At 40.1% G+C, this 22,453-nt stretch overlaps 1 protein-coding gene across 1 annotated transcript in view; it reads right to left on the bottom strand.

Annotated features, from left to right (window-relative positions):
• The window catches only part of LOC145402098 (ATP-binding cassette sub-family C member 5-like), a 279,936-nt gene that overhangs the window by 205,402 nt on the left and 52,081 nt on the right, over positions 1-22,453 (bottom strand). The window contains exon 4 of the mRNA XM_080274212.1: positions 14,127-14,207. Within this exon, the coding sequence (XP_080130338.1) occupies positions 14,127-14,207 (81 nt within the window). The remainder of the gene's footprint in view (positions 1-14,126; positions 14,208-22,453) is intronic.

The raw sequence follows: 22,453 nt of genomic DNA, 5'->3' as shown, positions 1-22,453 counted from the left end.
AGAATTCATTATATTCCCTTTGTTATATTATAATAATAATCATTTACAACATAATACTGATATGACTCTTTCTAACATGACCTTCCACTGCGTGTAAAGGATTTGGATTTTTTTTCTATCAGCAATGACCCATGCCAGGACACATAACCTGGGCCCTTCAGATTTCTCGTGCAGTCTCTGCTTCGCATGGAATCATTGCAATACTCTGAGGCGAGAATAATAATGATACCAGCAAAAACAACAGGTGGAGACTAACAAAGCGGTAGGCAACGATGGTCTGCTCTAGGCAAGTTGTTGCGGTTCAGCCTGTACACACAAAGGAGGACTATATCTTGTTGCGGTCTAAAAAATAACATTTCTTGCTTCTCTTTGGACACAAACTAAACCACCCAGACAACGGAAACAACTCGATGCCTGCATAAACACAATAAACATCAGAAACTGTGAAAAAAAAAAAAAAGAATATTCTTTATTTTTTACCCATGGTGTCCCAACGAAGTATGGGTACATCACAACTTTTTTTCGCGTTCAATCCCGATGATGTACCGGTATGTTCAGTAATTGCGCGGTCCATCATTTGCACATATTTTAGGTTTCGCGGGTGATTTCTGGTAGGCATATGTGGGAGACCTTCCTCTACCAGCTGCCAGGTGGCGACACTGCCTGACCCCTGCATCCCATTGTCTCGGCAACTCACCTGTTAGCAGTGACCCAGTGACCCACTATTAAAGTAAGGCCTGTAAATATGTGATAACAGTTACATAAGGTGCAAAATGGTATAATGTTGGAAAAGTATAACAGAAGTTGAAAAATAGATTGTAGGTTGAAACAACAGTCACAGTGAGTCAACTGTGCAAGAATTTGGCAATTTTTAAGTGTTTGGTGAAAGAAACAGTGCTTATATCACCTATACCAATATATTCTTGTACTTCACATAAATTCGTACCAAATGAACAAATATCTACCTACTCTGAGTGGTTTGCAATAGTACCCTACCATGGAAAACGTGACAGCAGCTGTCCGTGCCCAAAGAAGATGGTACCAGGGGGCGGATTCTGAAAGCTCAAAAATCCTCACAAATCCACCATCTTTGGGTGTAAGAGCAACTTTTCACTTAAGTGCATATTCTGGAGCCCTAGAAAACGAGCGCAAACCCTATGCGATATTGTCAATTCTCCTCTTAGAGTTGCGCCATGTGAGGGGCAGCCCTAAGTACATTGTAAGCCTTATAACTCTCCTATTTTTACAAATGTTGTAGCTCAAACATCCCCCAAATCCTCAAAATTAAATCATGCATCAATTAATCCTTAAGTGCATACAACTGTTGCGATTTTTCAAAAAATAATAAGTACAAGTGGCAGGGGATCGTCGTAGACGATGCCGGGATACTATATCGGAGAAAGTACTACTTCGAAATAAATGGTAAAACTAGCATTGTCGGCCTATATAGCCTTTACTGCAAACAAATTACAGCTTAATGATATAATGTTCATAAAAATTCGATTAAACAAGGAACTGTAAAGAAGAAACTCATCTAAAAATATGGTGATAGCCTACATGACACAATGTCGAAAAAATTATGAATCAGCGCACTTATTTCTTCCTCTCAGAAGTTCACCGTCCTTCTATACATAATATTTTGGTGGTCCTCCACTGCTATACCGTCATAGATATTATGACTGGCGGTATGGAAACATCGTCTGCTACCACTATGACGTCATACTCTGGTGTACTGTGATTGGTTACTCAGGTTTAACCCGCTCCATCCTGACGTTTTTGGACCTTTAGTTTTTTTGGCCCAAACATCCACTTTTGGTGAGAAACATCGAAAATTCATAGAGAAATCGCTCACCTGAGGTTTAAAATACGCGATTTAGGTACGTGTACTTCCTTACCTGACTAGGTTTTCTAACAAGCTGGCACCAAAGAAAACGAGTTCTATGGGAGGGTAACTATTTTATCCACTCATAAACAGTATTTATTTATTTACTTGTCCTCCACATTGTCATCGATTGGGGAATCACTCTGGCCCTGAATGTCTTTATTGGCCAGGTCACTGGTAACAGGTGAATTGCCGAGACAATGGCGTGCAGGGGGGGGGGGAGATTATGCGGTGTAAGGCATTGTTCCTGCTTGGCATCTTGTAGAGGAATAGAGGAAGGTGTCCCATGAATACATGTCAAAAATCACTCGCGAAATCACTCGCGAAAATTGAAAATTGTGCAAATTAGGGACCTTGCAATGTTGCCGCGTTAATTCACGTCGCCGGGACGGCACGGGTTAAATAGAGAAACCTTTCGCTCCTTGATTGGCCAACACTTGTGCCTGGCGCAACCTAGTGTTGGTCTTAAGATTGTCGTACAACACTCCCCAGAATACCACTTATCAAAACCTCGTACGCACATCGCAAAAGTTCTCGCAGATTTTCTCGTAATCCAGACACCTTTCAGAATCTGCTACCAGGTGTTCAGAGGGACTTGTATAGTTCACTTACAAGCTCAGGTAAGCACTTATTGTGGTATTTTCCAATATTCCTCATAAAAAGCACAGGTTTGTCAAAAATTTTTTTTGAAAATCTGCCAGGATTGGAGGGGGGGAGGGGCGTCATTTGGGGGGGGCAGCAAGGGGCGCTCGCCCGCCCCCCAAAGCTTTCTGAGGGGGGCATCCATACCAGCTACAGTTAATGAAAAAAGAAATATAGGGTTAACGCCGTGAAATTAAAAATAATTTGTGTTTAGTCTCAATACGTTTTGAGTGAAATATATCTTGTGTGTGTGTGTGTGTGTGTGTGTGTGTGTGTGTGTGTAATAATCACAATAATTTACAAGGTATATTAAAAGATGTCAATGTAAATATGTTCCTAGCCTGCTGTTCAGTTAACTTCAGTATCGAGCTGCCTTTTTATTGTATTCTGGCAATCATTAATAGCTTTTATCCATCTCAGGAAGTACGTACATGTAGGCAGAAGTCTTAAGAGTTCATTTAGATAAGTGGTTCCAAAAGTGGGCGTTGCTTTACTGGTTGAAGAACCTGAAGCTCTACAGGCATCATCATCCTATGTAGTGGAAACATATATATATATATATATATATATATATATATATATATATTCAACCAGTAAAGCAACAAACAATACTGACTTAGCCACTACATCATCCCCTAGTCAAGACTCATATTTTATTTCTGTTGATGAAGCAGAAGTCACATTAGCACATACTGTTGCACTGAACCAAGATCAAAAAGATACAGAAGACAGTCCATCCACACCACAAACTCCAGTGACTCAAGCAGTTGTATATCTAAGTCCCCATATGATAAATCCAGTCAACCAAAATTGCCAAGCTACCCAAGCAATCAGAATAATAGGAAATTTAGAAGTCCCTATTTTGATATATTTTCTTGGTTAGAATACTCGGTCTCACAAGATGCGTGTTACTGCTCTCCATGTAGGCACTTTGCTGGAGCATCTGTTCGTAAGGAGGAAGGATTAGGTAGGACACCTTTTATTGATGTTGGAACAAGGAAATGGAAAGATACCAGTACCCTTCTCAAACAACATCAGGCAAGTGAAAGACACATTAATAGTATGATAGCTTGGTCTAATGTCAAGGATATTCAGTCAGGGTCCACTCAGACTGTAGAATCTTCTGTATCTTCAGCTAAGCTAAAAGAAATTGAGGACAATAAGGAACATGTAAAGTTACTTTTAAAAGTCACTGCCTTACTGGGAAGGCAAGGCCTGTCTTTTCGTGGACATAATGAAGGTGGTGATACATTAAATTCAGGAAGTTTTGTAGAAATTCTTCACCTAAGTGCTGAATCAGATCGCTCTCTAAAACAAAAGTTAGATCAACCAGAATGAGTTGATATCAGTTGCTGGAAGACATATCAAGGACACAATTTGTGGTGAAGCACAGGAAGCCAAGCACTTTTCAGTTACAGTTGATGAAAGGAAAGACTTGTCAAAAAAGGAACAGATGGCTATTCTTGTGCGGTACTTTAGTGAGGGTATTGTGAAGGAACGTGTCATTAGAACCTATCACATGGAAAAGGTTGATGTTGCAAGTTTAGCTGATTTTACATATACGGAGATAGAACAATCTGGTTTAATTTGGTATAAGTGTGTGGTACGGTGTTATGATGGTGCCAGTGTAATGAGTGGATGCTCTAGCGGGATTCAAGCAAAATTACGGAATAAAATTCCCCAAGCAGTGTACATACATTGCCATGCACACAGGCTGAATATAGTACTGGGCGCCTGCATAAAGAATACCAGTGGCCTCTCTTCAATTTTTTCAATTATTAACACACCTTACACATTTATTAAACAGTAACACAGGGAACCAACTTTTCACAGAGGCACAAAAAGCAGATCTTCAAGTTTTGACACTAGAAAGACCTGATATAACTATACCTCATACCAATTAATCTGGCCAGGAATGTATGGCAACACTGTTCCTGCCGAGATTCTGATTGGCTGGAGATTTTTGTTCGATTTCGTTATTGCTTAAACCGATACTCTCTTTATTATCAGATATGATACTGAGTTTGTCGACAGTACAATCTCAAAAGCAATAAGAAATCCGTTATATACTTAACAACAATGAAATTTTCGTAGGAAGATAGAGATATGAGTCAACAAAGTATTATTAAGGTCCAAGTCAAGGTGAGCATTCGAACAATTCCTTTATGTCTCCGACACTCCATAATATAATAGAAAATTAAGGAAACCTGCTTAATCTAAGCATTGGTATAACACACATTTAAATTATAAGATCAGTCCGCACCCTTAAATCGTGCCACAACTCTGAATAATTAAAAATTCTAATGAAAAGACGAGTTCTGCGGGGAGGGAGGTTTGAAAAAATGGCGAAAATCAAAGTAGGCTAAAGGAAAACAACTCCATTATATCTCCTCTGTTATCACAGTACGGACTGATCTTAAAACTTAAATGTGTTATAACAACGCTTAGATTAAGCAGGTTTCCTTAATTTTCTATATGTTAAGGAGTGTCAGAGATTTAAAGGAATTGTTCGAATGCTGACCTTGACTTGGACTCTTATTAATCTTGTTGACTCATATCTCTATCTTCCTACGAAAATTTCATTGTTGTTAAGTATATAATGGATTTCTTATTGCGTTTGACGATTGTATTGTCGACAGACTCAGTATCACATCTGATAATACAGAAAGTATCGGTTTAAGCAATAACGAAATCGAACAAACACCTCCAGCCAATAAGAATCTCGGCGGGAACAGTGTTGCCATACATGCCTGGCCAGATTAATTGGTATGAGATATAGATGGTCTTACTATTATAGGTCAGCATCAAAGGTTAAGCTTCCCTATGGAAGTTTGCCATCAGTGCTTGATGCAGTTTCAGAGGGTTCTGATTCAGAAGCTGCGGCAGAAGCAAATGGACTGTACAAAAAGTTAGTCTTTCAGGTTCGTAATGGATCTACACATTACTGAACAAGTTCAGCTTCAAGCAAAGGAAGACTTACTATCTGAAGCTTGCTCTGTCATACAGTCAACTATTAAGGAATTGCAGGTCTTGAGAACGGACGAGGCTTTCTCTGATATTTTTGACAAAGGTAAAGATTTTGCTTCAACATATGAGGCAGATGCCAACTTGGAAAATTCAAATCAGTTGAGCAGACCTAAGCCTAAGACAATTCAGAAGGTATCATCAGGACTAAAGAGCTTATTAAATGATTCAGCTCTAGGGAGAAATGAGGTGAATACTGTACTTGTATTGCTCAAAAAACTGAAATCAAAAGAACCTATTTTGATAGATAGATTTCTCTGAGCTTGATATTCGCTTCACACAAAACATGCCCCTAAGAGAACCAAAGAATGCACTTGATTGCAGTTTCAGAGAATTTCTAGAATATGAGAAGCTTTCTATTAGATTACAGTCTTACAAAGATATATACTGTACATACTGTAGATGAAATTCTTCTAGTTTCCAAAATATCTATTGCAAAAAAACATTTTCTAAGTAAGAGTGACAAGCCAAAGAATCTGTTTTAATTATGTGAACTCAAACCATTAGATTGTGCGTATTCAGAAATAGTGAAAATTATCAAAATTCTTATCCTTCCAGTAACTACCGCAGGCAACGAACGACGTCTTTCAGTACTTAGCTTAATCAAGACATATCTAAGAACCTCAATGAGAAATGATCGCTTATGTGACTTGCGATTTTTGGCCTCAGAAAAGGAACTTGTTAAAAATCTTAACTTTAACACCCTGGTTGACAACTTTGCAAGGCAGAGATCACGGAGATATCCAAATTTGCAGTAGTTTATTCATTTTTCAATGCAATAAATATCTATCTATCTATCTATTGCCAGACGCCTTAATCCGATACGGGGTGGCCACAAACTAATCGCCTCCACGTCACCCTGTCCCCCGCCATTTCACTGCCCTGCTCCCAATTCACACCCCATTCTCTCATATACCTCTCCACTCCATCCCTCCATTTCATCCTTGGCCTTCCTCTCTCCCCCTCCACCTCACTCACATAAACTCTCCTCGTCAGTCTCTCACTCTCCATCTTCTCCACATGGCCAAACCACCTCAGTGTGTTTCTCCTAACGCTTCCTATCACATCCACATCCACACCACAACGCTCCTTCACATCCTCATTGTCAGTCTGTCCTTCCATGTGACTCCACAGGTTCCTCTCAGATAACTCATTTCCACTGCTCTCACTCTTGACTTGTGTCCCTCCAACAACGTTCACGCTTCACTTCCATACGTTAGAGTTGGTATCACAATACAGTACTGTCATGTAGTAACTTTTTCACTTCCACGCTCACTTCCCTGTTTCTTATCACTGCTTTCAAGGAACCAGCAACCTTTCTTCCTTGTAGTTTAATTTTCAATTTCCTCTAATGAATTCTTAAATTAATATACTCTTCTTACGTGAGTCTCTTCCAAATTTAAAAACCATCATTTTATTTCTCCCACCTCTTAGTGTAGAGCTTACTTTTTCACACTGTTTTATATGGTTCATGATATTTTGGGGACTAGTAAACTAAAAGCTCTCCATTTTTAATTCAATTACAAGTTTACATCTTTCCATTCTCAATTTCATATTAATTACCTTTTCATTAGGCTGTAAGAATGACGTCAGTTTAAGTTTTCACTAATATAAATATTTTAATTGCTATTTGGTCCATTATCCAAGGTCATTAGCATGTAATGCAGTGATATGTACTTTACCATACACTTTAAATTACATATTCAACTTTACACAGAAGTACTGCCAATGCTTGAATATCCGTTAGTGTGTCTTTCAGGATGTAATTGGTTTAACAAATAATTATATACAGTACATATATTTGTTTACTGCTTTAACTCTCTATATACAGCTTTGCATGTGGCTTTAAAATGCTCGCCCACCACCCCATCCCTGCGGGGAGGTGGGAGTAGGGGGGCCTCCTAAACAGCCTATGCCCCCCCAAAGGAAAATTGAAATGACACCCCTGGGGGGGGGGGTCATTGGTGAGAAATCAGCCGGGATGGGGCGGGTTAATGCAACCTCCCATATTATGTACCGCTACTGGTTATGTCCATAATACTCATATCTAGTCATTTCAAACCATTTCAGCACAACTGAAATCTTTTGAAGGATGAAAATATGAATATCTCTAAATGGAATGTTTTTCACTCCTCTCCTTAGTTTTCGTTGGTGTGTATGCAGTCATCTTGCACAATTTTTTGCTCTTCATTACAACGAACAGGGTGGGTTTTGAATGCTAAATATTGCACTGTCAGGTTAGCCAGACATTTCTATTTGGTCTATCTATCTATCTATTGCCAGACGCCTCAATCCCGTTTGGGGTGGCCACAAACAAATCGCCTCCAAGTCGCCCTGTCCCCCGCCATTTCACTGCCCTGCTCCCAACTCACACCCCCCCTTCTCATATTCGTACCTCTCCACCCCATCCCTCCATCTCATCCTCGGCCTCCCCCTCCCTCTTCCCCCCTCCACCTCACTCACATACACTCCCTTCGTCAGTCTTTCACCCTCCATCCTCTCCACATGGCCAAACCACCTCAGTATGTTCCTCATAACGCTTCCTATCACATCCACATCCACACCACAACGCTCCTTTATATCCTCATTCGTCAGCCTGTCTCTCCATGTGACTCCACAGGCTCCTTTTAAATAACTCATTTCCACTGCTCTCACTCTTGATTTGTGTCCTTCCAACAACGTCCAAGCTTCACTTCCGTACGTTAGAGTTGGTATCACAATACTGTCAAGTAGTAACTTTTTCATTTCCATGCTCCCTTCCCTGTTTCTTATCACTGCTTTCAAAGAACCAGCAACCTTTCTTCCCTGCTGTACCTTTCAAGTACTTCACCCTCCAAACCTCCATCCTTACTCATCACACTACCCAAGTACTTACACGTACTCACATTTTCCAATTCCTCACCATCCAACCTCGCTGTACATTCACTGACTTCACCTCTCTCAAAGACCATCACTTTACTCTTCCCTACATTCACCTTTAGATTCCGTTTCTTACACACTCTCCCAAACTCATCCACCAAGCCCTGCAGCTCCCCTTCGTCTTCACTCAACAACACAGTATCATCTGCAAACAACAGTACAGGGAGTTTCCAAACACTATCCTCTCTCACCGGGGCCACTCCAACATCCACTACCCTACCTTGTACCTCTTTTATTACCCCATCCATGTACAGATTGAACAACCATGGAGACATGACACATCCCTGTTTCAACCCAACTTTCAAGGAGAAAAATTCACTTAGTTCACCATCCACACGCACTGCAGCCTTCAAACCCTCGTACATACTCTTCACAGCATTCAACAACTTCCCATCTACTCCATATAGTCTTAACACTTTCCACAATCCTTGTCTATCCACCCTGTCATATGCTTTCTCCAAATCCATGAAAGCCGCATACAACTTCTTTCCCTTCTCTAGAAACTTTTCCACTAAAGATCTAAGAATGAATATCTGATCTACAGGACCTCTTCCCTTCCTAAAGCCTCCCTGTTCTTCTCCAACTAATTTCTCTGTTCTTTCTCTAACTGTCAGTAAGTATCCTACCATACACTTTTCCTATTATACTAAGAAGACAAATGCCCCTATGATTACCACACACTTCTTTTTCCCCTTCTCCTTTGTACAAGGGAATAATTATACCTGACTTCCAATCCTCCGGGGCTCTACCTTCCTCCCAGGCCAATCTGCACATCTTCCACATCCATTCTACTACTATCTCTCCCCCATGCTTCAGCATTTCACCACACACTCCATCAATTCCTGGGGCTTTCCCCGATTTAACTTTCTTCATTGCTTCCACAACTTCTATCCTACTGATTTCTTCCTGTCTTCTCACCTCCCTCCTTCTCCCAGCCATTCCCCAGCCACTTATACTCGCATTACTTCCATCCTCTATGTTCAACAATTCCTTAAAGTGTTCTCTCCATCTGCTCACTTTTTCTCTCTTCTTCACTAGTAATCTACCATTTTTATCTTTCACTCCCCTGCTAACTTCACTTCCACCCTGTCTTACTCTTTTCACCTCTTTCCAGAACATTTTCTTACAGTCCCTCCACTTTACACTCAAATTCCTTCCAAATTCCTCATCCACTCTCTTCTTACTATCTCTTACTAATCTTTTCACCTCTCTCCTTCTTTCTACATATAACTCTCTCTTCCGCCTCTCAACTTCTTCCACGCCCCTATTTCTCATCCATTCGTTGTATGCTTTCTTCTTTTGTGCCACAGCCTGTCTCACCTCTTCAGTCCACCACACTGTTCCTTGCACCCCCCTCCGTCTTCTCTTCCTTCCACACACCACATCACATGCTGCACATATTTCTTCTGTAAATATCCTACATACACCTTCCACGTCTCCCATCTGCTCCAATTCATATTTGCCCAATCGTTCCTCCACTTCTCTCTTATACTCTGCCTTTTTCTCATCCTCTTGTAACCTTTCCACTCTCCTTGCAACTACTCCTTCCTCTCGTCTTTCTCTTCTTCTATTCCTCCATCTTACTTGAATTCTAATTCTGGCCACCACCAGGTAGTGGTCAGAAAGTCCACTCCCCCAACCTCTATAAACTCTTGCATCCATTACACATCTTCGCATCCTTTCTTCCACACACACATAATCAATCACTGCCTTCCTTTCATTCAGTTCACCACCCACCCTTCTCATCACTCGCCATGTATACCTGTGGATCATTTTATGCCTGAAGAGGGTATTGGCTATCAACAACCCCCTCCCAGCACAAATGTCCACTAACACACTCCCATTCTCATCTATCTCAGCAGGCACACCCCACTCACCAACTATTCCAACCACCTTCACATTCCCAACTTTACCATTCATATCACCGATCAAAAACACTCTCTCATTCCTTCCAAACTTTTCCATGCACACTTCTACATTTGTCCAGAACTCTTCTCTCACTCTTCTAGCACGATCTTGCATTGGCGCATACACACACACAATCGCCCACATTTGTATTCCAACTTTTAACTTTACCCACACAATCCTTGACCCAACTGATCCATACTGTCTTATGCTCTTCTTCCATCTTTTACTCACAACTATACATACTCTTTCCTTTGCCCTCTCATTCTCACCTATTCCTGGGCATATACCCCATCCATACTCCCATTCTCTCACACTTTCTCCTCTCCATTTTGTTTCAGTTATTCCACATACATCCACTTTCACACCCTCAAGCACCTGGACAATCTCTCTCTCTTTCACCTCACCATTCGCTCCCCTTACATTCCACGTTCCGATAACCATATCCTTTGTCCGGTCCTTGGTCGTCATCGTTTGGGCAGTCTTTGTCCGAGGCTTATTGTTTGTTTTTTTAGTTAGCTGTTTTCCGGGGAGGGGCACTAACCCTCCACCAACCCTTTTAGTCGCCTTTTACGACAAGCAGGGATACTGGGGGAGTACTCTTGTAAAAAAAAACCCTACCCCCAGGGGGGGTAGGAGGTTTGGTAAGAAAAAAAATCAATTTTCGAAATTTGAAAAGATGGTGCCAGGGCTGGCCACTGGGTCCTGACAATTTCTGGACTCACATCCATGGAAGGGCTAAGCAGGCCATTGCTAGGCAACTACTCGTTGCCTAGCAACCAAAACCTTGCAGATACAACTAGGTCGTAGGCTGGTCATTGTGTCCAGGTTTGGTCAGAATCGGTTAATTCTGAGAGGTAAAAGTGCCTACCACAATTAAACAAGACTGCTAGGGAAGCTGAGGCCAATCTTCGCAGGGTTGCCACTGGATAACTAGAGGACAGAAGGGGAAAAAATAGATGGCACACTTCCGATCAGGAGTGACCTCAAGATTACGCCTAAAGAAGTCAGAGCTTTCTGCACCCATTAGTAATGCTTCTATGGCTCAAAACATGAAAAGTATGGAAAAGCATTTTTTTGGCCGTTGCTTGGCAATGAGTAGTTGTCTAGCAACCCAAACCTTGCAGACACAACTAGATCATATGCTTGTCATTGTACCCAGGTTTGGTCAAAATTGATTAATTATGAAGAGTAAATGTGCCTACCACAATTAAACAAGAATGAAAGAATACAAGAAAGAAAGAAATGCAGCTAACAATAAGAGCAGCAAGGAGCTGACCAATAACTAGAACTCTGTAACCATCCCGCAGACAGTCACTAGTCTCCACCTACTGTTTCTTACAATGACCTTGACCCTATTGGGGAATCTGGATTTTTTTGTCAGCAATGGTCCATACCAGGATACATAACCTGGGCCATTCAGATTCCTTGTGCAGGTCATATTGAAATCCTCAGTAGACACGACTAACTTCTCTTGTTCACAACATGATACGGATAAGACTCTTTCTGACATGTCCTTCCACTGTGTGTAAAAGATTTGTTTCGTTTTTTTCTATAACCAATGGCCCATACCAGGACACATAACCAGGGCCGATTCCTCATGCAGTCTCCGGTTCTCCTGGAATTGTTGCGAGACTCCGAGGCAGAAATAATAATAATAATAATAATGCCAGCAAAAACAAGTCTCCAATTATGTAATGGGTGGAGACTAATAAGTTACAGTAAGAGGGCAGTAGCATTATGAAGGGGGTTATCTTGGATACGGAGGGAAAGCTGGCGAGCTGTGAGCGACTGATGAAAGAACTCTGGGGTGTGGTGTATTTATGCGTATATTTGTGCCTGTGTGTGTGTGTGTGTGTGTGTGTGTTTCATCATTATCCTTGTTACACCTCTGCCACAACTAATTTCCTCTGTAATAACTGAAAAAAAGGGAACTAATGAAGGATGATAAGTGAGCGGGAGAGACCACAAGGGAGGAAGGGAAGAAGTGAGGTAAAGCCTCATAGCGTCGTTGCCTGTACACGTACGCGAGAAGTGTGGAAAAAGAATACTGACCGCCACTGTACATCATATTTAGAGGGTAAGCCTATCAAGGGTATGGGGGAGGGGACAGGAAGTCTTTATAGCTTCAAAGACTGTATTGAGCTGGGCGCGCATGTGCATAATCAATAAATGAAAGTGAAAAAACAACTCATGCTTTTCACAGTGCTTTTAATCGATTTCATAGTGAAATACGCAGCTGAAGCACTCGGTACATTCCCTTGGAAAGTTGTGATTCCAAGGGGTTTCTTTGGTCTCATGAGTAAATATACTGTGTGGCTAAAAACAAAATTTACTGAGTGTATCTACTGCCTGCTGAAAGAATCTCTTCTCTGTCTCACTTAATAGAAAAGTTAGCCTCTGAAAAACATCGCAGTCGGGCCGTGTTGAATCAGACCTGGCCAGGTGGGTATTCGATTCAATACCACTGCCAGCCACCTCAGCCAAGCAGCCTTAGTGGGATAGGATAGGTTAGAGAGAGAGAGAGAGAGAGAATTTTGGCCTCGGAAACACATTGAGTATATTTTTAAAGAAAAACCTATGGTTAACTTTGAAACGACGGGGTGAGTGTCGTTCCTGGCTGAAGGTTCCCAGTGGTGAGACGAGTACGTATACACAACAGAAATATGTGGCCGAGTCGTGTTGGGCCGCTCATTTCTCAGCTGAACGTAAACATTGTTTCGCTATGCTTGCATGCTTGCTTGTAACAACCCAGCAGTTGACTATGGGTGCCACCACATGGAGGCATCCCCCAGCACCCGATTCAAGGGAGTATGTAAAGTAAGTCACCAGACTGAAAGGATTAACCCACCACATGCCAGCTATTTCTAGCCCTATGGGTCACTCCAGTGCCAGTCATTTTTCAACCGTTTATTTTTTGGGTAAAATGATAGATTTTGATGTGGAAACAACAAATTTCACCATTAAAATTCTCACCGAGGCTCGGAAATGAATATTATTGACTCCTGCATACTCGTTTACAGGTATAGACGCTCTCTCACACTCACCACGTACGTAAGAAAGCCGTTTTCTATGTAAGGTATACTCAGGTATTTATGCTGGGAAGGTATAGCAATGTTCAGTTCACTTTTCTGATTACTTATTACTTCAGCATCTATCACAATTTGCGTGTTTTTCTCACTGTGAATGCATTATCTTACACTTACTTGAAGATAAGTACAACCTGACTTCATTACGTACAGTCCTGGCACTTACAAGAAGGTATTTACAACTTGAATTCACTATATAGTCCTTACACTTATAAGAAAATATTTACAACTTACATGAAAACATTTACAAACTGCTTCACTATGTACAGCACTGGGTAAGGCACACAGGCAGAGTATGGCAGAGCGAGCATGAGGGAGGGAGCGAGTGAGTGTATGGCCTTGACAGCCTGGGGGATGGTAGAGGAACAGTTACCTTACCTGCCTGCCAATTTTTACCCGCGAATCTTGAAAAATGTGGTCAGTGAAGTTTTTTATTTTAAACCATTTTAAAACGGCACTGGCACTGGCCGCAGCATTATGTCAGACCATTTTAATACGGCACTAGCACGCGGCAGGTTAGGCAAAATACGTCTCCGGACCGATGGGATTAAGAATACACCATCAGGTTGAAAGGGATAAGCAATATAGGTCAATGAACTGAAGTGGTTAAGCAAATGACATCAAATGAATGAAGGAGTTAGACCGTTAGGGCAATGTGTACTGACCTGCGAGCTGGACGGAAGGGTATGAGGTGTTTCAGGGCCTGAGCGTATTTAGAGTTGCAACAGCGACTATCCTGGTGCTTCCTGGAAAATGATAGAACACCTCGGTAAATATTAACAAAATTACCAAACATCACAGGAAATGCAGTAACATACTTAAAGGTAATGAAAAAATGGCAATCACTATGGAGGGGATGGGAAGGATATACAGTACTAAGAGAACAGCCATATGCTAAGGGAAATGTGATTAATAATGGGTACGGGTTTCGAATATGGCCGCAAAAACAAAACGAATTAAATAAAAGAAAATATGTGAATAATACAGTGATAATGCAATGGCTGTCAGTAGCTACGAGGCACTAAGGCACTGTGGAAGGCAAGTGATGGAAAGGAGTTGGTTATACCTTCCACAGTAATAATGAAAAAAAGTATTACAGCCACATTCAGTGTAACAAAAAAAAGAGTTAACCGAAAAAAAAAAAATACTGGAAGAAATGTGCTGTACATTGTATATGACTTCAAAAAATATAGCCAGTAATGAATACAGGCAGTAATAAATGTATTACAGGTATATTACTATACTTAATTTCTGCAGGTGCTGTAATGCCACTTCTCTTCCTATCTCTTCATATTATCAGTCACCCTCTTCCGTGATTTTGCCCCTCTTTAGTTACTAACTTCCCAATTCCCACCCCCCCTCTCTCTCTCTCTCTCTCTCTCTCTCTCTCTCTTTCCTAGCCTTACTTCTTCCATCCTCAGTTTCGACCCTGCCTCAATTTTCCCTTCATCTTTTACACACACACACACACACACACACACACACACATCTTCCATTAATTTACCTTACTTTCACCTTCGCTTGGTCAGGACGACTCGTAGGCAATACAAAGAGATTTTATTCAGCTGCGAGTAAGTTACAGGACCCAGGGAGTATATCCAATCACCACTAGTCCTCTCATGGTCAGGGCAATTCTAACAGCTCTCGTATTCTATTCTAGCTAATGCCGAACAATATGCGTGGGAGCATGAGTGACAAGTCCTTCTTTATTACTGTTCCATCCCTTCCATTCTCCTTAACCTTTCTCATGCTCACCTTTATTTGGCTACTCAAAGAAAAGACAAAAGAAAAAATATATATCGAAAATCAAAAGGCCTCTCTTGCAATACAGACCAAATTAACCCAAGCAAGATTTTTAACTAACCCAAGCAAGATTTTTAACTAACATTACCACGCCCTCTTCTTAAGTCCCCATATAAACCTATACTCATGCTTAATATATATATATATATATATATATATATATATATATATATATATATATATCAAAAACCCAAAACCATTTCTTATGCAATACTAAACAAACTAACGCATACAGAATTTTTACCATGAGAGAGAGGGAGAGAGAGAGAGAGAGGAAAAAAAAAAAACATCACAATATACAACAGTAACAAGTGCAGGCTGAGTCAATCTGGAGTATATAATTTTAGAACGTACTTTTTTTTTTTTTTTTTAACTGAACGCGCACATAAAAATAATACTATCAAGTGTGTGTGTGTGTGTGTGTGTGTGTGTGTGTGTGTGTGTGTGTGTGTGTGTGTGTGTACTTTCAAGGAAGTTATAAGTTCAATACCGTATTTCCACGAACCCTTAGTAACTAGAAAATATGTACAGTGCAAGGTGATACAGCATTAATATATACCTGACTAACCTTGATAAGTACAAATGCATTTTATAGTCACGGTGCCACTCTTATAGCAAAAAAAAAAAAAAAAAAAAAAAAAAAAAAAAAAACGATTTAGCAGTAGTAAAATAAATCATCCTGTCTCAATGTCATACTTTCGCAAACTTGTTCTTGCCCTAATAAATTTTATCAAAACATCACATTTTATAGATCAACCACAGTGAAGAATTCGTGCACGGATTTCTTAGTTCAGTAGCAAGTATACATTAGCACAAATTAAGTGTTGAAACAGTACACTCCAGCTTTGGACAGTGTCATAATAATGTGCTAATGTTGTCCAGACGGCAGTGTCTAGCACCGAAATATTAGAAAAGAAAAAGGCTCCTACGATTTTTCTTCCCGGGTAGCCATATCGCAAGGAATGTGAGGCAAAGGTGAAACATTTGTGATTCATGACACAAAATGGTGTATGATGCAGAAATGGTTACTAATCTTCTGAACAAAGCAACTCGGGTGTTTGAAACTGGCTCTCGCGACACCACACAGGCGACGTAGTGTTTTGAAAGGCAAATTGTAAGCTAGTATATTTAGTATCAATTATCGTGGACTTGGGGGAAAAAAAATTGCTTTTCACGTGCCACAATAACAAATGAATGGCAATCTCTGATCCTATAGCCTATGCAACTCAGATTTTATTTTCATCTCTCTAATTAATCTATAGAGAAAGAAGTGGGAAAGCAGGTATGTGTCTGGAAGAATTTGTGATAAAAAGTGAAATTTAAAAACTTGGATCTAGCCTTTACGAAAGCCAGTTGAAAGGATAAGACCCGGACTCCAGGTGACGTAGGAGACTTGGTAGCACCACATTCTAGGAGATTTATCTGGCATCGTACAGCCTTTTTATTTTACGTTAACGAGAGAAACTGTACGTTGGTATCAACCCTGTGAAAATAATATGAAAGAGACTACCAGGGAATAGGTGTGGTAAACCGCTAAGTAAAGTGTGTTACGAGCCCTACAATGCCGCGAAGAATTAGCCTCTCCCACAGCTGTTTTCGTGGCAAGTTTCCATAGGTTATTAGGAGCCAAAACTGAGGTTGGTTATTTGAATTAGTCTACCGTTTTGTGGCACTGGTAGAGAGAGAGAGAGAGAGAGAGAGAGAGAGAGAGAGAGAGAGAGGCACTGGAATTGAAAATTCTGGATCCTTGTAAAGTTTGGATGAATAATGATAAAAAGGTTATGATAAAGAAATAATAATGCTAGTGACGGGACAAATGAAGCAATGATCGGTATCTTCACAGTGCAGTGTTTCTAAAAATGCTACCGTAGTTATTTTCACATTTTCAAAGAAAAAATAAAAGATAAATCGCTGTTTCCTGAAGCGATGTTCGGTATCTTCACAACGCGGTGTTTCTAAAAATGCAAGTTATTTTCACATTTTCACCAAAGAAAATAAAAAAAATAAATCGCTGTTTCCTGTACAACAGAAAAAAGGCTGCATTTCCTCCTGGTGATAAGAATTAAGTTTGAACTAGTGTGACATAAATATATTTGGACCGGCATACTTCACGTCAACTTGTGCAAGCTGAGATGACATGTTTTGTATTTTATTCCTGCTATCTCCAGACAAATTTATTCAGTTTAGGAGAGGCTTTTCAAAATGGAGGGGTCAAATACAGCGTTCATTCAGCCTACTCCCTGAGTCCATTGGGTCTCGCCAAAGCAGGCTAAAATTGTCTGAATGTAGCGAGAATATCATGAAAAATGCGTCATAGGAACACACGGGGAAATGATACAGCATCATTACCTATTATATATTTTTTTTAACTTGAATTCACTATACAGAATTGTACGTTGGTACCCGCCTGTGCATGATCCTCCTTCACTACAAATTAGGGATGGTGAGCCTGACGTTCCCGCAGATAGCCTAATGAAACTCTACGGTACAAGCCATTGTAGTTGTAGAGTTTTACAGAATGAATAGTAGTATTGTAAGCGAGAGAGAGAGAGAGAGAGAATAAGCTAGTACTGGATAAGTAATGATTCTGAGAGAGAGAGAGAGAGAGAGAATGAAATAAGTATTTGATATGCAATCCTGAGAGAGAGAGAGAGAGAGAGAGAATGAAATAAGCAAGTATTGGATATGCAATCCTGAGTGTGAGAGAGAGAGAGAGTAATGTTTATCAACCGCACGACGGCCATCACTGTAGACCGATAATGTTTGCAAGTCACAACCTTCCCCTAGAATACGACCAGCGTGCACAAGGCCACAAGGGCTGCAGGTGATGTGGCCAGTTGTGTACGGACATGAACTGTGTGGGGAAAAGAAGGCTGCTGCTTCCCCACAGATAAGGGGTATCAATACTGACACGGTCGGAGTGTTCACATAGGCACAGATAAACATACGACTACATACAGGACAAATCTATAAACAAATGTATACTAATATACATACACACAAACATAAATATGTAAGCACATAAGTAAAAACTTACATTCATATACATACACACGTGGGCGTGCACGCCTGCTTTTACACAGAACGAAATTTGGACACTGAATTATATTAATGGTATATAATAACTCTCTCTCTCTCTCAGAATCATTACTCATCCAATACTTGCTCATTTCCTCTCGAACTTACCCCACCTTTCGTGTTTCTCTCTCTCTCTCTCTCAGAATCATTACTCATCCAATACTTGCTCATTTACTCTCGAACTTACCCCACCTTTCGTGTTTCTCTCTCTCTCTCTCTCTCTCGATATCCATTTTAAATATTTATAATTAATGAACAAGTCTTACTGTTAATATTAAGGCCGGTCTACCTGGTATTGCCAGTAAAGTATTGAAATATTTAACTCTTTCTCATTTGTCCCTTCCTGCCTACTTTTCCTTCCTTCGTTCCTTCCTTTCTCTTCTTCTTTTTCCGGGTGAATTACATTACATATACTGTACTGACAAACGACTAGCAAATGAAGGAAAAAATTTCTTTTGTAGTGGAGTTGTCAACATAATGCTTAGGAACTTTGGAGTCAGCGATACACAAAAAACATTTATAAAGTTATTTGTATAGATGTCTATACCTCATACCATTTAATCTGGCCAGGCATGTATGGCAACACTATTCCCGCCGAGATTTTGATTGGCTGGAGGTGTTTGTTCGACTTTGTTGTTGCTTAACCCCTTAACCGCGGGGCGTCACTTTCGTGACACTTGGGAGCAAGGGATCATACCGCAGGGTGTCACTTTTGTGATTCTGTGTTATTTTGAATTCACCCGGGCTTTCAAGTGGTGGCTTGTATCATCTATCAGTACTGCCAATGTCCAACACTAGTCAGCACTCCTAATCTCATCTGTACTCCCATCCATTGTTGACAATTTAGCCATTTCTCCCCGTTCTTGACTCCCCTCCCTACCCCCCCTCCATTACCCTATCCTCTCGCCTGCCCGGCCGTGCTATGCTAAGTATATCTTCCCTGGAATTTTTAACTGATTTCATCCATTGAAATAAGCCCTATGCCCTATTCTTATACCAAATAATATATACAAGAAAGAAATAAGGTAAGTGAGAGTGCCATACACCTAGAATTGGCTTATTATCACCTGACAACACCTCATGTGCACTCCTTCGCTAATTTTCACTGTTTATTTCCCCTTGAAATATGCTGTATAATTTATTTTCGTAATAAAAATATATATAAGAAAGGAAGGGAGAAGCCTAAGTGATATTTACATTCACCTGGAACTACCTAATTATTGCAGGCCACCACACTAAGTAAATCTTCCCTGGAATTTTCCACTGATTTAATCCATTGAAATAAGCCCTATGCCCTATTCTTATACCAAATAATATTTACAAAAAAGAAATAAGGTAAGTGACAGTGCCATACACCTGGAATTGGCTAATTATCACCTGACAACACCTCACATGCACTCGTTTGCTAATTTTCGCTGTTTATTTCCCCTGGAAATATGCCGTATAATCTATTTTCGTAATAAATATACATATAAGGAGGGAAGGGAGATGCCTAAGTGATATTTACATTCACCTGGAACTACCTAATTTATAATGTATTGTCTAGATATCCTGCCAATCATTTCACTGCTATATATTAGCAGTTGTCAAGAGGCTGACGTTGGCAGTAATGCATTTCCCTAGGTAGGCCACCCCGGCCCACCCCTATCAGTTCACTGTCATCTTCCAATGAAGGTACATCTGTTTGCTCCTGCTAACTTCAGCCACTTTTCACCCCCATGCAAAGGGCCCTGTGACCTGTACCCCCTACTAAACCTCGTGTGGAAAGAGGTAAAGGGCTGACAATTGATAAAAGAGTGACTACGATCTTTCTATTGAGTAAAACAGTGCAAGTGGAATTGTAAATAATGTGTAAACAGCAAGTGAAAGTAATGAATGTAAATATACGTGAACAGTGGAAAATAGTTTTATAAGTTACTTCAAGTGACAGTGCATAACACAGTGTAAATAAAATAGAAATGTAAATAACGTAAATAAAATACAGAACGTAAATAGAAATGTATATGAGTAGTATTATAAGAATACGAGTATAATATTACCCTAGGAGTAATGAAAGTTAAAGTTTCACTCTAGCATGTATGAATTCTATGAGTTATGAGAGTGAAGGTGAAAGTGACATTCACTCTCAATGCTAGTATACAGGACAAGAAAGTGAATGCTTCATATTTAACTGAAAGAAATTGAATCCCTACAGTGACCATAAACTACTATTACTGAAGGAAACTTATGGATAAAGACTGTAGCTATATATAAGTGTTATATAGTAACAGAAATATAAACTGTGAGTGTTTTTATGAATAATAGACAACACTAGCGGCGAACAATCGGAAGTGGGATGGTCATACGCCCTCGTAATTTTCATTGCTTCCACAGTGTTTTTTTGGGGGAGTATGGATTCCAAACAATTTGAGAATCATAGATTAGTGTTTCTAGTGATAATATCAGGCTGTGGTAATCATATTACGAGTTGTCGGGGAGTGTAAAGTGGAGACTTCGTTACCCAACTTCAGAGGTCTCCACAAGTCCTACGGTATTCAACGAAGGCTCAACAAACACCCAAGGAGAAAGCTGAAGGTATGTGCCATAAGTATATGTGATTTTAATACGCTAGGACTAATAACTGATTTTTGGCAAATATTTTTAGAGAGTGTCGGAGTGCAAATATTCCCGCGGGAGCCGCAAGTCAAAGCAAAACAAGCCCATGGTGTAAGGGTTAAACCGATACTCTCTTAATTATCAGATGTGATATTTAGTTTGTCGACAGTAATATCTTCAAAGCAATATGAAATCCGTTATATACTTAACAACAATGAAATTTCGTAGGATAGAGATGAGTCAACAAAGTATTATAATGCATTCCAAGCCAAGGTCAGCATTCGAACAATTCCTTTACATCTCCGGCACTCCATAATATAAGAGAAAATTGAGGAAACCTGCTTAATCTAAGCGTTGGAATAACTCATTTAAATTATAAGATCAGTCCGAACTGTGATAATCGAGGAGATATAATGGAAATAGTTTTCCTTTAGCGTACTTTGATTTTTGCGATTTTTTCAAAACTCCCTCCCCACAGAACTCATCTTTTGATTAGAATTTTTAATTATTTAGAGTTGTTGCACGATTTAAGGGTGCGGACTGATCTTATAATTTAAATGTTTTATACCAATGCTTAGATTAAGCGAGTTTCTTTAATTTTCTGTTATATCACGGAGTGCCGATGTAAAGTTGTTCGAATGCTGACCTTGGCTTGGACTGCATTATAATTCTCTGTTGACTCATATCTATATTTTCCTACGAAAATGTCACTGTTGTTAAGTATATAACGGATTTCATATTGCTTTGAGGATTGTATTGTCGACAAAGTATCACATCTGCTAATTAAGAGAGTATCGGTTTAAGCAACAGCAAAATCGAACAACCTCCAGCCAATCAGAATCCCGGCGGGAACAGTGTTGCCATACTGTACATGCCTGGTCAAATTAACTGGTATGAGGTATAGCTCCAAATAACCAGCTAAACACATTGAAGACTGAATAATGTAAAACAAATTGTTTTCCTCTCATACAGCTCATGGAGAACATGGAATCTCGTTTAAAAATAAATATTACTTTTCCTTAACAGAAAATGACAGTGTAAGATATTGTTTTTCAGTCGTCCTATATGAAACTTCCAGGTCAGTTTTTCTATTCTAAATGGTGATCCTTCTCACTTTTCCTGCCGGCTTGGACTGTGGGAACTGATGAGTGGGGGGGTCTTCTTGCTTTCCTATCTTTATCTTGAGGTCACAGAATAAATGCCAAAGACAGCCTTCACTATAACAGACAGGTTCTAAAGGACCAATAGCTCTGGTGTTACTGACTTTCTTTTGTACTGTACTTCCTATATTCCTTTCGTAATTCATCCCTCTCTTCCATCCATCCATCCTTCATTCAGTCTTCTTTTCCATTCTTCTCCCCCTCCTTCCTTCTCTTCCCTTCCCTCCCTCTCTCCTTCCATCCTTCACCCCACCTGACAAAACAATCGGTGTGGCTGTGATTCTCAAGTGGCTCTCTCTCTCTCTCTCTCTCTCTCTCTCTCTCTCTCTCCAATCATTTCATCCGCCTAACCTCCT

Source organism: Coenobita brevimanus, chromosome 57 (genome assembly GCF_032717465.1).
Source record: "Coenobita brevimanus isolate Jiangsu-jjx chromosome 57, ASM3271746v2, whole genome shotgun sequence".
Lineage (NCBI taxonomy): Eukaryota > Metazoa > Arthropoda > Malacostraca > Decapoda > Coenobitidae > Coenobita > Coenobita brevimanus.
Note: the sequence above shows the minus strand (reverse complement) of the source record. Positions and strands in the feature narration are given on the sequence as shown.